The sequence below is a fragment of the Oryza sativa genome, chromosome 9 (genome assembly GCF_034140825.1).
Source record: "Oryza sativa Japonica Group chromosome 9, ASM3414082v1".
NCBI lineage: Eukaryota > Viridiplantae > Streptophyta > Magnoliopsida > Poales > Poaceae > Oryza > Oryza sativa.
In genome coordinates this window covers 15,340,935-15,357,234 of record NC_089043.1, presented here as the reverse complement: position 1 = coordinate 15,357,234, position 16,300 = coordinate 15,340,935, and the positions used below count along the sequence as shown (strand labels likewise).

General features: G+C 44.9%; 1 protein-coding gene across 1 annotated transcript; it reads left to right on the top strand.

Moving 5' to 3' along the window:
• Positions 1 to 13,776: 13,776 nt before the first annotated feature.
• On the top strand, positions 13,777 to 16,094 carry LOC4346817 (probable LRR receptor-like serine/threonine-protein kinase At1g51810). Its single transcript, XM_066304343.1, has 3 exons — positions 13,777 to 13,884; positions 14,020 to 14,563; positions 15,493 to 16,094. The coding sequence occupies exons 1-3, from the start codon at positions 13,815 to 13,817 to the stop codon at positions 15,995 to 15,997; spliced, it is 1,119 nt and encodes a 372-aa protein (XP_066160440.1). The 5' UTR covers positions 13,777 to 13,814; the 3' UTR covers positions 15,998 to 16,094.
• The last annotated feature ends 206 nt before the right edge of the window (positions 16,095 to 16,300 follow it).

Sequence of the window (16,300 nt, the reverse complement as noted above, 5' to 3'; positions counted from 1 at the left end):
AAGGAGCTAGTGCCATAACCCTTCTAATTGAAATATTAGTACTTAGGATCGATCTGCAATACTACTACATTTTCCTAAATCCTAGTGAAACGGTATAATTATTTAAATCCTAAATTACTATCTAGAAACATTAAAATAATAACTAAAATTGAATTTTATATTTAAACTTTAAGGTTTGATGTGAAGAAATCAGACAAATTGAAGAAATGAGATGAGCAAGTTATATGCATGCCCTTGCCTCTATCCCATCAATATAAGCATGTAGTATTGGCGATAGACATGATCAGTAAAACCGAAAAAACAAAATAATAGAGCAGTAGGCTCGTGCGCTCATTCCGCCACGCTCTGGCCGGTCGTTGGGGTTGCACATAACTGAGATGAGGGGGTGCACATGTAGCAAAAACATAACATCAAGCACTAAAAACAGAAATACAGGGGGTTCATCTGCACCCCCATCAGCTTGTGTAGCTTCGCCCCTGGGAACGGTGGTCCTCCTCGCCGTGCACGTCCTCGTTGTCTTCGGGCCTAGTTCGGGGTGGCACGCGGCCACGGTGTTCGGCGCTAGCCCGGCGGCTGGTTGTGCGCCGTTGGGTTCGGAGGGCGGGAGAGAATATCAGCCTATGGCATTACGTACCGACGCAGGGAGTGGTGCGACATTGACACTGTGAGCCATATGGTGCACGCATAGCGGCCAGTGATTATAATTTCAGAACAAAATTTCTGAAATTTCGGTTTTTTCTAACTTTTTGTGAATTTAGTCAAAGTTTATTTAAATTCATTCAATTTATCAAATTTTCAAATATTTTTGACTAAAAGAATACCAAAATTTCGGTGATTTCAGTTCCCTCCAGTAAAAACCCACATTTCAAGAATGCAAACCATGATAACGGCTAGTGCTGGTTACGGTGGTTCACCGGCTTGATGCTTTCTAGAAGGTTGTATCATATCCTTCGCCGCTATTGACGGTTGCTCAGTCCCTGTGCTTAACATCCTCGGTGGCGATGAACGGTGGCCGTGGTGGTCCGATGGAGTGCTGAGGCGGTGTTGGTAGCGACTATAGGCGGTTGGTCTATTGGCTCAGTAATGATGGCATGGTGCATGAGACGTTGCCCGGATCGGATGTGGTCCTGATGGTGTATCCACGGCAGATGGATCCGACCAGTGGCGCAGACATGAGCTTTTTTTTTAGGGGGGGGTGGGGGGGCGGAGGGTGAATACAAATCTCAATCTCTTCCCTGTCTCTACTATTGTAAAAATTAAAGACGTTTTTCCTAACAATTTTGATACTATACGTTACTCTATTACACAGTACGATATCGGTGTGCAAATACGTGATTTTCATTCTCTACTAGCGGATAGCTCTCCATTTCATTCTCTACCTGGCGGATAGCTCTCGAGCTCCGACGCTCGTAGCACCCGACGCACTGGATCCGATCAGGATCATTGGCCAGGTCAATTATCTAATTGGGTTGTATATTATGTCCTGGTAGTGTTTTTCATCCTCTTGTCATCTTTAATCAATGTAGCTATACATGAACTTTGTAACAAACCTAGAAAATCATGAAGAATGAAGAGAGTATGCACACAGCACCAGTTCATATTACCTTATTGGTTTCAATTTCCATAGATTGTATCTTTGCTCAATTGCTTTGTGAGAATTAATACCTTGTTTATACATACCTTGTCAATGCATTCCCAGGGTATTCAAGCCAATTGGCCATTGTTAATTGTCGGAGGTGCTGTCAAACTGCCTGGACACTATTCGTCTAAACCTTTTCTCTTGATGCATGGTCTCTTGGTTGCCCAAGGATGTGCTCATAAGAAGTAATATTCACTCAACTCTGTTCTAGCTATGTTTGAGATTGGCTTGGGCAAGTTTAAGGTTACATTGTTATCAGATTGATTAATTGAACAGGATAGTTGATGTGTAGGATCGAATACAAAAACCAAACCAACCAAAAGGGAGGTGATCGATGGTTGGAACATCAACTTGATGAAGTCATCGGCGTAGCCGGTCTGACCAACTTGTGCACACCGGACTGACCGCAACCTTGTTGCCGGTCTGACCGGTGTCGTCCGGCCAGTTGGACCGCTGCCTCCCTCTTCTGCCTTCTCGCCGCCGGTTAGACCACCCAATAAACTCCAATCAAATTGTCGGGATTCAGAAAAACACGTATCGACGATACTATTGAAAATAGATCAACTTCATTACATCAATATGTGTTTACAAAGTGCATCTATAGCACTCTTCTCTCAACTCATGAACTAGGAATTAAATCTCGAAGCAAATCCTATTTTTTTATTCTAAAAGTCGATATACTTCTAAAATCTACTACACAAAGTAGGTATAGAACTCTTATTCACAATAGGACTCAATCCCTCATAATCCAAATCAAATTACAATTTACTAATATTCCCTTATCTATTTTTTTTCTCCTTTTCTCCTTGGACTGCAGTCGGCCATAGAAGATCCAAACCGGATAGAACTCCTCACGTATGCGCTCCAATCCACGCTAGACACATGTCCCTCTCAGTCTCCAACGCGCCGTACAGAAATCCTCTCCACATCCTTTTTTGTCCTGCTGGCTTACGCTCGTGGGCCGTGACCCCTCCACATGGGCCGACACTCACGAGCCCAACTACTTCCAGTAGCCATCACCGAGCCCACCAACTGAGCTTGCTGCTCCATGGGCAACATGCCTAAGCAACTGCACACACACGAGCTGACCCAAGCCCATGTGCATCGAACGCATTCATACATGTTGCTACTGTACCACATGTGCTGTAGCGCCATATACTCTTCCTCCGTTTTGTTTTGTTCGACCAATTTCCTTCACTAACACTGACGCTTGCACGCACACATCGTAAAGCCCGTTATGAAGATCTCTTCTACATGGTATTCATCCACCGTCTACCATCTCGTATTCAACTTCTTCACCCGATATCCTTAATCGTCTGGATCGTAACTCCTCCCTAAGTCTAGTCTTAATTCCACCGTTGGCCGAAATTGACCTCCAAAAATTCTGACTCTAGTTACCTTCTCACAAGGTATCTCGACCATATCAGACCTCTACTCCTGAGCATAGTCCCGGTCCTCGCTATTGATTAAGCCTGACCTCAAGTCACCTGCACACAATCGAACAAAATAATCATTTCTGAGCACAGATATCACAATATGACCTATATTGGTTACACGCACTCACACCAACATCCACACATATTATCAAACCAAGTCTATTAATTAAATCATTTGCGAAGTAAAATGTTCGTCACAAACTAGTACTCATGATAATAATTTCACATGATGTATTTCAAAATCACATCTCTTATATTATAGTTACAGAAGAATACCATCGTCCAAATAACATAGCACAATCAATAACACAGAACAAAACAATATAGATGAATTAGCAAAATTGTATTAAATTGCCCCATGTATATCAAAATGCCGGGCTTGTTAAATTAACTGAACACGCGGGAATGGTACTGTGTGGGAATGTAAGGTTACCGGATGGCTCAACGTAAATCTCCAGCTCTTACTGAGTGTCTGAGTGTGCTAGTTCCAAAGAGCACTACGTAATGATGGAACGTTTGCTGGGTGTGGCATGCAGTAACACGGTAACATGCGCACTCTGTAAGCTAAGAAAAATTCCCGGGTGTTCTACCGCCGCTATGTAACTCTGCCGTTTTCTGTTCCGCTTCTGCCGTTTTCCGTTCTGCTACCGTTTCCTGTTTTCAGTTACATTCAACTTGATCGATGGCACGGTGACAGTGTTACGGAGTTCCTAGAAGTGCTCACTAATTTTTTTTGATGTTGCATATTATTTGCACTTGGGACACACACCAACCATGCACGGCAATTCTGAATCACTGCCAAGCCAAGTTTACCCGGTGAGCCACTGGGAAAGCAAGTTTAATTACCGAGTTCTTTTTCCCAGTGTTGCTATGTGTATTAAGGCACTAGGGAGTCTCCCCCTCTCCAGTAGTGAGCCTATAGACCAGAGCTAATTAGGGGTCCGACTTAACAGTCAGGTTTTGTGACAATTTGTTAAAGAAAACTATAGACATTATTATTTTAACATTTCAGCTCAATTGGAGATAAAATTTTAGAAATGACACATTTAGCCCTTTTTCCAAATTGCATATATACTTGTTAAGGTTGAATTTACACATCAAATTCTTATGTATACACAGTCGATACAGTTCTAATATGTTCTACATTAAGAACGATGGTTATGGATTACATAGGCTGACAACTACAATAACGTTTTGACTGAACATCTAAAATAACGTTGTTTTCAATGTCTCAACTAGCTAAATTTGAAAATATTTGATAAGTTAGTAGGATATCGTCATTCTCTGGATTATAATTTATTAGGGTCCAAACATATGACAAATTTGAAAACATTTGACGATTTTATAAGCTTTCATGTCCAAACATATGACGAAAACAGTGTGCAAGTCTAGCTATACACATGATGGTGACCGGTTTATAATATTTGTGGAAAATGAAAGTCAGCCTGCAACTAACATAAATTGGATTTCAGTGATTATCAGATCGTCCCTTTCATTACACAGATCAGGCAACATTTGGCCATATGTACTCTTCATCCGTCGAACAGAACTTTGGCCAGAACAGCGATGGCGACGACGACCATGACCTGGAGACCGGTAGGCTCCTCGTCGATCTCTTTCCCTACCTTCTCCTCAACCTGGTGTGGAAGCTTTTTTAGCACTTAATATCTAGGCGATGTTGTATCCCCTCCTCCACCGTTTACTCAAATATTGTGACTATTAGCTTCTTACAGTTATGTGGTGAGTTGTTAGCAAGTTATTTTGGAAAACAAACAGGAACTTTTAAACCATGCATGGCTACTCAACCCTAAACTATTGATTTTATCCACTTCCCAATTTTTGGGTGATATTGTGTGATGTCAATGTACCCCAGGACTAAATAATTTTGGATTATGAAATTAGTAAATTTGTATATTAATTAAAATTTATAGCACGAACATGAATGATGCTGGATGATCAGTAATAATACTACTCAGGATCCCTTTGGAAAAATGATTTGTGGAGGATTTTTTTTAGGATGCAAATCCTAAGAAGATTTTATATTTGGCCTTTTGGAATAAAATATTAGAGCGTTTGTCCAGACCGCGCTTTGGTCCTTGCTTCACACAAAAAGAAAATTTTCACTATTGAAGTGGTTTTCTTATTTTTAGTCAAGTATGATAATATAAGTCAAAATCTATGATCTATACTCTCTGTAATAATTGGTTGTAACTTCTTTTCAGCAAATGTCAAATCTACACTCTCTGTAACTTTTTTTGAGCAAATGTCAAATCTACACTCTCTGTAATAATTGGTTGTAACTTCTTTTGAGCAAATGTCAAAACAAAGTTAATTATCTGAAGAAAAATTCCTACTCCCTCAATTTTAAAATATGGCTACCTGCCTAATATACATTAATTGGCATGATAAAAGTGGCACAATTGGTACATTACATGTTTATCAAGTAGTTCTATCAACGTAGCAAGACTCACACTCTCTTCTTCCAAAGCAAAAAATTAAAGAGCTTGCTTAACACCCATATTGTAATGGTTTCCAAGTATGACGCCACCATAGCTTTAATGATTTGATAATTTATTTCATGATCTTTCCCTTTTAACCAATCAAGAATAAACTCCTTGGCTGTAAGATCACCCTTACGAAAAAACAAGCCCCCTAACTGTCTAATATTCTCAAATATATTACTATCCATATATATGGTCATTCTTTGAACATTTCTTTGAACAGTTTCCAAATCTTTTGTTTCAAACTCTTCTTCATTTTTCTTTTTAGTTCAATATATTGTTCCTTTAGGTATTCAAATACCTTGATTTTTCAATCCTTTTTTAAATATGTTTTATACGCTTTATCGTAAAAGGAGTAGAGTTTCTGCATATCTTCCACCCCTAGCTTCCGTTTGGCTTTGGGCGGTGTCCAATATTTGGAGTTATACTTTCACTTATCCGTTCTAAACTGTTGTACAGCATCAAACAACTGTTTACTGTCAAAATTTCCATGATCGATCTCCAGATCGTTATCTACCACACGCTCCCACCTTTTCTCTAACAACTTCCTTTAGCTTGTTATCACCATATAGTAATACTGTACGAAATTTATGAACCATATTATCAAGTTTAGGAATATTATTGTTTACACTGGATGTAGCGTGATTTTGATTCAGTTTTTTGTCAACCATTTTTGAATTATTTGTTTTTGTTTTTTGAAATGCGATTCGGTGGTGGATTTTCCCCATCAGTTTTATTATTGAGGTGTCTGTACCTGGTTGTGCCAGAACCATGTACACCGGTTGTGCACTCTTCCTCTAGTAAAACACAATTAGCTTGACGAGACAACGGATGCGTATTAGGGAGACGGCTAATAGTGACGTTGTTATCGCCAATGCCTCTTTCTTTCACCTTGTCTAATTCATAGGCAATGATTGGGTAGGTTCTACTATTTAAGACTTAGAGGAAGCGATTTCCGGGAACTAGCCGACCAAGCCAATCAACAAGGAAGGCCTGTTAAGCAGGGAAGCCACCAAGCAAACCTTTAATAAGCATCTCTAGCGCAGTCACTTCTCTATAGAAAGAAAAAAACCGCTTTATTTTTTCTTTTAGGTTGATCAACCTAACTTTGTACATGCTATTGCTTGTACAATTCATTTCTCACCCCCTCTGCTAAATCTACAAGGTGAACTCTCTTAATAGCAAGTAGGCCCCTAACCTAAAACTTTCAGAACTTCTTTCTTACAATCTGATTACTATTTGATGGGTCTCGTCAATCGATTACCTTCCTTATTGCGCCTGCCCCTAATTGGAGCTCTTCTTATCTATTTCTATACCGAGAATAGCTTTATTGACGGGCTGAACGAACCCCTCACTTGGCTAACTCAACAATCATATGTCTGAGAGTCTGGTCTAACTAAGCGGATTGGAGGCGGGCATTTTCATTTCAACGTAGCAGTAGGGAAAGTGATTTCGGGGGGTTAGTACACATGGGCAGTTGGAACAATTATAGGTAGTTAAGTTCGGTGTTATTCTTATGGGCAAGTGGCCCTAGAATCTTTCTTTCTCTAAAGTATAGCTTTACGAATCTGGAATATGAGTAAATACAGAAATAGAATAATAAGTATATCATATAGCCGTGTATTAGTAATGATAGGTTTTGCTGAGTAGTAGTTCTTGGCATTAGTAAGCTAGCTTGACTAGACTATCTATGACAGAAAATTTGGTAAATGCACAATATCTTTTCAATGAAGTGAACGAAGAAAGATTCATAGGAAATGAACAATAGAAAGAGTACTATTCTTCAGTTACTCTTTTTTCTTGTCTTAGAATAGACAATGTGTCAATGGATTAGCTGAATTTACTATGTTCCTGTTTTCAAGTACTCTCTCCATCCAAAAAAAAAACTCAACCCCGTCCTCTGTCACGCCCCGAACTAGTCCCGACTGGAACTAGCCCGTGACGCTCCAAATTAACCTGTTAATCGATACCAGTCCCAGGAAACAGTGCTGGTATCACAGGAAGACAGAATATCACTGCAACAGAGGTCTCTTTATTATAGAGTAGGAGTACAGTCATGTTGGGTTGCGGACAGACCCCGAGCTCACAACTGCATTACAAAAGGAAAGCGGAAGCCAGGACTAGGACCAAACATCACAGGCGCGACTTGGGGATTAGGCCGAAACCCTAAAACTCATCGTAGCCGGCTTGCTCCTGGAAGAACTCCTCGTCAGCAGGATCCGCTTCATCTTCTTCAGCAACTGGGGGGATTATTTATATAGAGCAAGGGTGAGTACGGGAGTACTCAGCAAGCCAGGGGAAATAAGTGTTTAATGCAGGCTTCAAGGAGAGGCTGGTGTTTTTGCAATTGATTTTATTTGAACTCTTTCCTGAAACAACTAAGTGAGTGCTTCTCAAACGACACGGATGAGACAGTGCGTCTCGTCCGGTCGGAGTATGTGCAATGTATCAGTCTTTAGATTTTGAAACAAGGTTGGCACCCGGCCAACAGCTCTTTAAACGGCCACCCGGGCCAGCAACTTTTCAAACGGCCACCCGGGCCAATCAACTTTCAAACGGCCACCCGGGCCTAGCTGATTCCATCAGCTACGGAATTTTTTCAAACATCGAACCCCTTTTCACAACCGCAATTTCACAAGCAGTAGTCAAACAAAACTACGCTAGGAATCACCTCACATCCGCCCATGACCGTGGGCACGGCTGTTCGAACAGTTTGTTGACCTCTGTAGAGGGGGTACACTTTACCCACACGACATTACTAACCCGGATCACCCAGCCCGTGGGGATCAGCCACGTCGGGAGACCTCCAAGCTTTCATGACAAGGCATTTCCAAAGCCGACACAGGTTTACCATATGCCTACGAGAGGGGTCCCAGACCAACAACAGGTTAGGTCCCAGACCATACTGTGCTAGGAAGCCCAGGGGTCCTCCCCGACACCACCCCGGCGAATCCACATGTCTCTCGGCATCAAGGCTCCCCTGATAAGCTAGTTACTCAGCCAGGGATGTCCCATTCCACCCATGTGGTCGTACTTATCTTATGTTTGGATGAAATTCCAAGGAAACGGTTCTTAAGTGCAAGAGCGGAAAACCGTACACCCGGTACGTTCCCCGGTCCGCGGTTTTGGAAATTCATTTAGTTCGCAAGCACCGACCCAGGTGTCGGGTTTTCCAAGTCTTTTTGTAAAACCCAAGTTTTACCCAAGTTGTTACTCAGATTTTAAGTTTGAAGGCGTCCGTCGATACTCGCGCAGGGTGCACGAATATCGAGACGCAACTAGATGGTTACAAGGGGACATGGTATAGCAATTAACAAAGGAAGGATCAAATGCAACAAAATTAGGTAGGTCCGCCAATCTGCCTTGCAGACGGGACAACAGATTAAGTGCGATCCTATCAATGCATAATATTTTGCAAGCAATATAATTAAATTTCAAATATAGGTTCAAGATGTTCAAAGGTGGCTTGCCTTGCTCGACTTCTGGAGCTTGATCCTCGAAATCCTCGCGCTGCGGGTCTTCGGGCTCCGAAACTACACGCGAAACGGGACAACTCAACAAACGGCGAAAATAAAGCCCTAAAATGACCTCTAAGCGTGCCATTAGATAGATCTCGAGATTTGAGGAATTTTGGAAGTTGAACGGAATCAAACGGATTTACGGTTGGGAAGATATTGAATTTCTAAGTTTATTAGATTTTTGGTCTAAAGGAAAAATGATTTAATTAAATCCTTTTTGAAAAAGAAAAGAAAAGAAACGAAAAGAGGGATGGAAATTAGACTTTTCCTCGGGCGGCTAGGGCGCGGCCCGAGAGAGATGGGGCGGTCCGGCCGAGCTAAATGGGCCGGCCGGCCCAAGACGGCCCAAGCGCGCGCGCGGGGGAGGGGAGGAGAGAGAGGGCCGGTGGACCGGGCTCACCACGCGCGGTCCCGGGTGGGACCCGCTTGTCAGCGGCTCGGCTCACCGTGCGGAGGGAGCACGCGGCGCGGCGCTAGGGTGGGGGAAGGACGCGGTGCACGCGCGCGGTTCGCGGTGGACGCGGGTGCGGCAGGCCCACGCGCAGCCTCACGGCTCGCGGTGGAACGCGCACACGGGGAGGGACTGACCGAGGTCGGCTCGACCCGGTCTAGGCTGAGCTGGCGCCGACGTGGCGCCTACGTGGCTGCCACGCGGGCCGGCAGGAGGTAGACGACGACGCCAGCCGGAACGGACGGCGGTCGACAGCGGCGAGCGACGGAGCAAACCATGGCGATACAGGCAAAAGCGAGCACTCCGGGTGGTTGCACGTGACGAGGGGAGACGAGCCAATGTCTCGGATTCGCCGGAGGGAGCTTGACGGCGGCGAATCGCGGCGGCGGCAACCGGCGGCGGGAGAAGAGGAAAACGGAGACGAGGTCACGAGGGGCCAATTCCCGGCGGCGAGAGCATCTACGCGGCTACGGGAATCCGATGCTAGCGTCGGATTGGGCAGAACTACGCCGAGCGTGGCCGGCGACGAGCGGCGCTTCCGAGCTCGGGCGGCGACGGCAGCGAGCACATGGCGAGTGACGGCAACGGTCGGGGCGGCGCCGGCTAGCTACGGGGAGGCTACTCGTGCTACCACCGAAAACTAAGGGGGGGGAGATGGAGCGAGGAGGAAGAACGGAGGGAGGCACTACCGTGCGGGCGGGCGTAGTGACGAGAGGCCGACGGCGCGGGAGTAATCTCTCCGGCCTCGGGCCGGGAAAGAGGAGGAAGACGAGCGCCCGGAGTCCCCTTCCGCGTCCTAGTGTGCACCGGCTCCTCTGGTCACACACACGACGACGAACGGCGACGGCGAACAGGGGCGACAGCAATGGCACGGAGGCGAAAACGAGGGAGATTGGAGGGGGAGGGGCTCGGGTTTAAATGGGCGGCAATGTCGGTTTGGGAGAGGGGAACCGACATTGGACGGTCAAGCCGGCGAGCTGGCGCTCCGGCTAGCGGCCAAAACGGCGACAGGAGGTGACACCGGCGAGAGGGAAAAAGGGAGAAAAAGGGGGAGGGAAAGGGGGCTTGTCCCTTGCCTCTTTGGGAAAAGGAGGAGGGGAGCGGGGGCGACGCGACAGAGGGAGGGGGGGCTCTGCCTCCGCCCCTTGGAGGCTAGCGCGCGGAGTGGCGGGGCCGAGGCGATGACGACGGCGATGACGGCGGGCGGTGTGGAGCGGAGCGGCGACACGAGCGACAGGCGCGGCAGGCGCTGACGACGGCGGCGACCAGGCGGTCGGCCACCACGGCACGCGCGTGCGGGAAGCAACGGGCGGCGACCGCGCGGGCGCGCGCACGCCAACACGGCGCGCGGGAAGCGGCAGCGAGGGAGCGGAGAGGGAGGACTCGGCTCGGCGCGGGCGGCTCACGCGCACGCGCGCGGGCAGAGCGGAGGGGTAGGGAGCGCTCGGCGCGACTCTCGCGCATGCGCGGGCGGCGCGCGGGCGGAGCGGAGGGCGCTCGGCGCGACGCTCGCGCACGCGCGCGCGGCGCGCGGGCGGAGCGGAGGGGGAGGGGGGAGAGAGAGAGAGAGAGAGCGGACGCCGGGAGGGAGGGGGAGATGGGCCGAGAGAAATTCGGCCCATCGAACCCGGGGGAGGCAAAATAGACTTTTGCGGAGGGATTTGATTTGGAAGGATTTGGATTTGGAATTGGACTCGACGATAGATCGGGGATTGAGATCTTGAGATGGCACGGACACTAGACAACAAGCAAGGAAACAAATTTCGCAATTAGGGTTTTTAAGAGATAATTTTCCCGCTAGGCGCCACGACGGAACGGGCGCTACATCCTCCTAGTACAATGAATCTAGACTACCCTTTGTCCAGATTCATTGTCTTAGGTGGGATCACATCTCCTCTAGGTTGAGTTTTTTTTAGATAGAGAGGGAGTATAAGTGAGTTGCGTATTAAACTGCAGCTATGATCAATGGCGAGACGGTGACCGTCTAATGAATAAATTAGCAACAAAACCAGTGTGTTGGTTCAACTGTCTCAGAATTAATTAATTACCAACGGAATGATGACTCAACATGGCACACCGGTTCAACATGGTTCAACTAGCAAGGACTTAGAAACGAAATCAGTGTGCCACCTAGACTGACTTCCGAATTCCAACCCTTCCCCTCCCCCGAATCCATAGCCGCTACCATCTCCTCCTCATCTCGCTGCCGCCAGAGCTTACCACTAGATCGCCACATGGTTTTTAAGATGGCGGCGGTAAGGCTGCGATACATGCTGGTTTGTATGGTTCTGACTGAGCAGCGGGGGCAGTGGTGGTGGCGGTGGGAGTTGACGCTATTCTGCAACCTGTACAAAGTACAAACTCTATATTTCGTAGTAGCAGCAACAACAAAAATATCTTGCGTTTAATCAAAATTTTAAAACTTTGAATGTCAATTTTATATTAGAAAAACCCAATAAAGTTCAAAATATTACAATGTACTTAATTGTGATGGGAAATCTATGTACATGATTTTTTAAAAATAAAAACTGAGCATTGAGATGTTTAAAGAGCTCTACCGAACCTTACCATATCTATACCTAATTAAAAAATTCATAAAGATTCCGGTAAAAGTTTCGTCCGTTTCTTTCTTCTTTTTTTTTACTTTTTTCCGTTTTATTTTCTTTTCGCTGTCCGTTCCTTTTTTTCCGTTTCCGTTTCCTCCTTTTTTTCCCGTTTCCCTTCTTTTTCGTTTTTTTCCGTTTTATTTTCTTTTCGCCGTTTTTCTTTCTTTTGTCGCTTTTTTTTGCAGTTTTTCTCGTGTGCCGAACCCTGCGCCGCGGTCACGTTGATTTGCTTTCCTGTGTGTTTTCTTCTCCAATTGATTGCAAAAACCGATTCCCCACTACTCTCTCATCATTTTTCTCTCAACAAATTTTAGGGATTTCGATAAAAAAATAGAAAAAGGAGATCGAGGGCATCAAAATCCCTCTAAATTTTGGAGATCAAGAAAGATTCAACCAGATTTGATGGAGAGGATCGGCTCCGTCATCATACAGACACGGGACTATGCGAGCTCGAACGGATTAAATTTTAGAGATCAAGAAGATTCCCGACTACTCTCTCATCATTTTCCCTTAACAATTTTGGGGATTTTTATTAAAAAGTAAGAGGGAGATCGAGTGGATCAAATCCCTCAACAATTTTGGAGATCAAGAAAGCTCAACCGGATTAAATTTTGGAGATCAAGAAGATTCCTGACTACTCTCTCATCATTTTCCCTTAACAATTTTGGGGATTTGGATTAAAAAGGAAGAGGGAGATCGAGTGGATCAAAATCCCTCAACAATTTTGGAGATCAAGAAAGATTCGACCGGATTTGTCATTTTCCCTTGACAATTTCGGGGATTTTGATTAAAATGGAAGATGGAGATCGAGTAGATTAAAATCCCTCAACAATTTTGGAGATTGAGAAAGATTCGACCGGATTTGATGGAGAGGATCGGCTCCATCATCGTACGAACACTGGACTATGCAAGCTCAACCGGATTAAATTTTGGAGATCGAGAAAGATTGGACCGGATTTAATGGGAGGATCCGCTCCGTTATGGTACAGGCACGTGATTGTTCGAGCTGAGCCTACAGGTTCACTTGTGGGCTGAGCCGAAGAGAGGTAGGCCGAGCAGAGGGAGGTAGCGGACAGGGCTAGGACTAAAGCTGGAAAGGAAGGAATGAGCGTTGGATCCAAAACCAAGGAAGCATTCGGTCCAAAACCAAGGGAGTAAAATGTATAACATAAAGAAAACGTTTTTACCCCGTTGCAACACACGGGCATTTTTTATAGTAAACATCAAATACATATGACCATGACAGGAGTCCAGAGGGAGTAATATATATTAGCAATGTGGACATAAGAACAAGTTTAACAGTAGAGCCAACTATTGACTCCAAATCATCTAGAGTCAATTTAATAGTCAATTCATACCATAGTTACCTATGAATATGTACTATATAATTAATGTATGGTCCCACCTATCATACACATATGTATCTTGGAGTTTGTGCTGTAATTGGCTACAAATCTATAGCCCGCTGCTCCTATCTCTCCTCTTATATCTCCTTAAAATATTTTTATAGCTGGCTTATAGCGTCCTATTATACCTGCTCTTAGCATGAAAACGTGTGCGTTGATACATACAGGCACAATTGCCTATAAAAGCCACCAATATGCATCCATGTGGAAACCAGCTAGCTGGCCATTGGCGTTCGGCTCATCGTCGGCTGGTGTCGATGGCGCCTTTGCTTTTCTTTGCTGTATTCCTATTCGGCACAGCACTTGATGGAGCAGTCGGCCAAGAAGGTTATTTCTGTTTTTGATCCTTTCCTAGTTCTCTGATACAGATCGATTTGCTTGTTCAGAATTAAGGTTGAGAATTCGATATCACACTTCAGAGTTCAGAGAGTCCATCTGATTGTTTATACATATACTAACCAGATGGCTTTCTAAGCATCGACTGTGGCATGGATCCCAACTACGGCAGCTACAAGAACCCAGATGACGGCATCGTCTACGAGCCCGACGGCCAATATGTCGATGGCGGGGAGAACCATATGGTAGCCCCTGAGCACCAGAGTGGGACGTTTCGACCCTACTCCACAGTGAGGAGCTTTCCCTCCGGCGTACGGAACTGCTACGCGCTGCCGACCGTGGCCGGAGCCAAGTATCTTGTCCGGGTGAGATCTGCCTATGGCAACTACGATGGCAAGAACAGCTCGTCGACGATTCAGTTCGATCTCTACCTTGGGGTGAATTACTGGGCCACCGTAAAAGATCCCTGGAACGAGTTCCACGAGGCATTGTTCGTGGCATGGGCAAGCTGGGTGCCGGTGTGCCTGCTGAACACCGGCCGTGGCACGCCATTTGCGTCGTCGGTGGTGCTGAGGAGACTCAGCAGCGAGCTCTATCCGGTCATCAACGCCAAACAGTCCATGCGCATGATTTCAAGGAAAAACGTGGGCTCAGACATTTCCACTTTAAGGTATATTATAGTATGTATTTTTAAAAGTATCCACATGTCCCATCTATTCTAAAATATAAATTAACATTTCTGAAGCAAAGCACAAGTATTTAAAAAGTAGGTCCAATTAAATGGAATTGCTATTGGTCGATAATATAAGCAATGTTCATCTAGACGCTAGACGATAGACGGACAATGACCCATGGTCTAGAGTCTAGCCAGTCTAGATGGTCTAGACGATATACCGTACACTATATTATCGGCATATTTTTCTTGGCACACATGTAAATATGCTTAATATTTTTCATAGAATATTAGAGAACTAGCCGTGCTATGATAGGTGCTGCCACTCGAGTAAAGCTGTGGGCTGGAGAGAGGTGGGAGCAAGGTCCACTGTAACGACTAGCAGAGGAGAGACAATGTGACTTCGTTACAGTGATTGGCTTAGAGTAGAGGAGAACAGTATGTAATGGGATAAAACCATAAACCATAAGGGCTTTCGTCGAGGCTCAAAGTTTCAGCTTCAGCCACACAAAAAATGCATTGGCCTATTGCCTAGACCATAGTCTAAACGATAGGTTTACGGTTTACACTCGTCTAAATGTTGTCTAATTGTGTAGTCTAGATAGTTTAGAACCGTCTTTGACCGACTAGACGGTCAAACGGTCTTTGACCGTCTAATTCACAGTTTAGGCCCTAAACTATACGATAACCCGTCGTCTAGCATCTAGACGAGGTCTAGGCGAACATTGAATATAAGTTGAATTATGTGAATTAATTAAACGTGGGAAGAAGAAATAGCAAATAGCTATGTTTTAAGATGAAATTTAAAGGCCAAAAATAACTACATTTTGAGACACAACGAGTATATATATAGCAAATACCAAATTCAGTTTTTTATAGTTTTACAAAACTTACTATTTCTCTTTACCTTTGACATATATATCCAGTTACCCTTACGATCGATATGACCGGCACTGGTGGGGGCAGATAGCACCTGACCCGACGTGTAAGAACCTTTCAACTGCGTCGACCATCAAGAATAATTCCATGTTCAGCGTGCCTTCCCCTGTTATGCAGACCGCCGTTGAGGCGGCCAACAAGTCATCTCTTAGAATTAAATGGGAAAATAGTGCCCCCATTGAGTACAAGGTTTTCATGCACTTTGCGGACTTTCAGAACAGCCAGCTCCGACAATTCAATGTTTCTTTCAACGAGCTAGGGTCATATCAGGTAAGCCCACCTTACCTAGACAATGGTGTCCTTAGCAACAGCCAATGGTACAAAGCTCCCGGTGGAGTGTACACCATCACTCTTGAGCCCACTGCTGAGTCCAAGCTGCCACCGATGCTTAACGCGTACGAGATCTATGCTCTCATCTCCCATGATGATCCAATGACGTTCCCTAGAGACTGTAAGTATTCTCTTTATATTTACTTCCGAATATCTGTTTAACTGTTTTAATAAGCTAATGTTTAAACCTAGCCGCAATAGTTATAACCAGGATAAATTTGATCGCTTTCCTGTTTCATGAAATTCATTGTCTTCTAAAACGGACGCCTGTAAGCATATCTATAAGAAAATTGCTCATCCTTCTTTTCTTATGAGCCTTTTTTTTAAACGACTCCCTCCATTTCCTTTTATTTGGCGTTGGTTAGTTAAAACAGAGAGGGAGGAAGCAGATGATAAACACAACTCAATATTTGTACGTGTTAGCGGCCTCACATTTGAATTTAAATAAGAAAACAAAGAGACTAT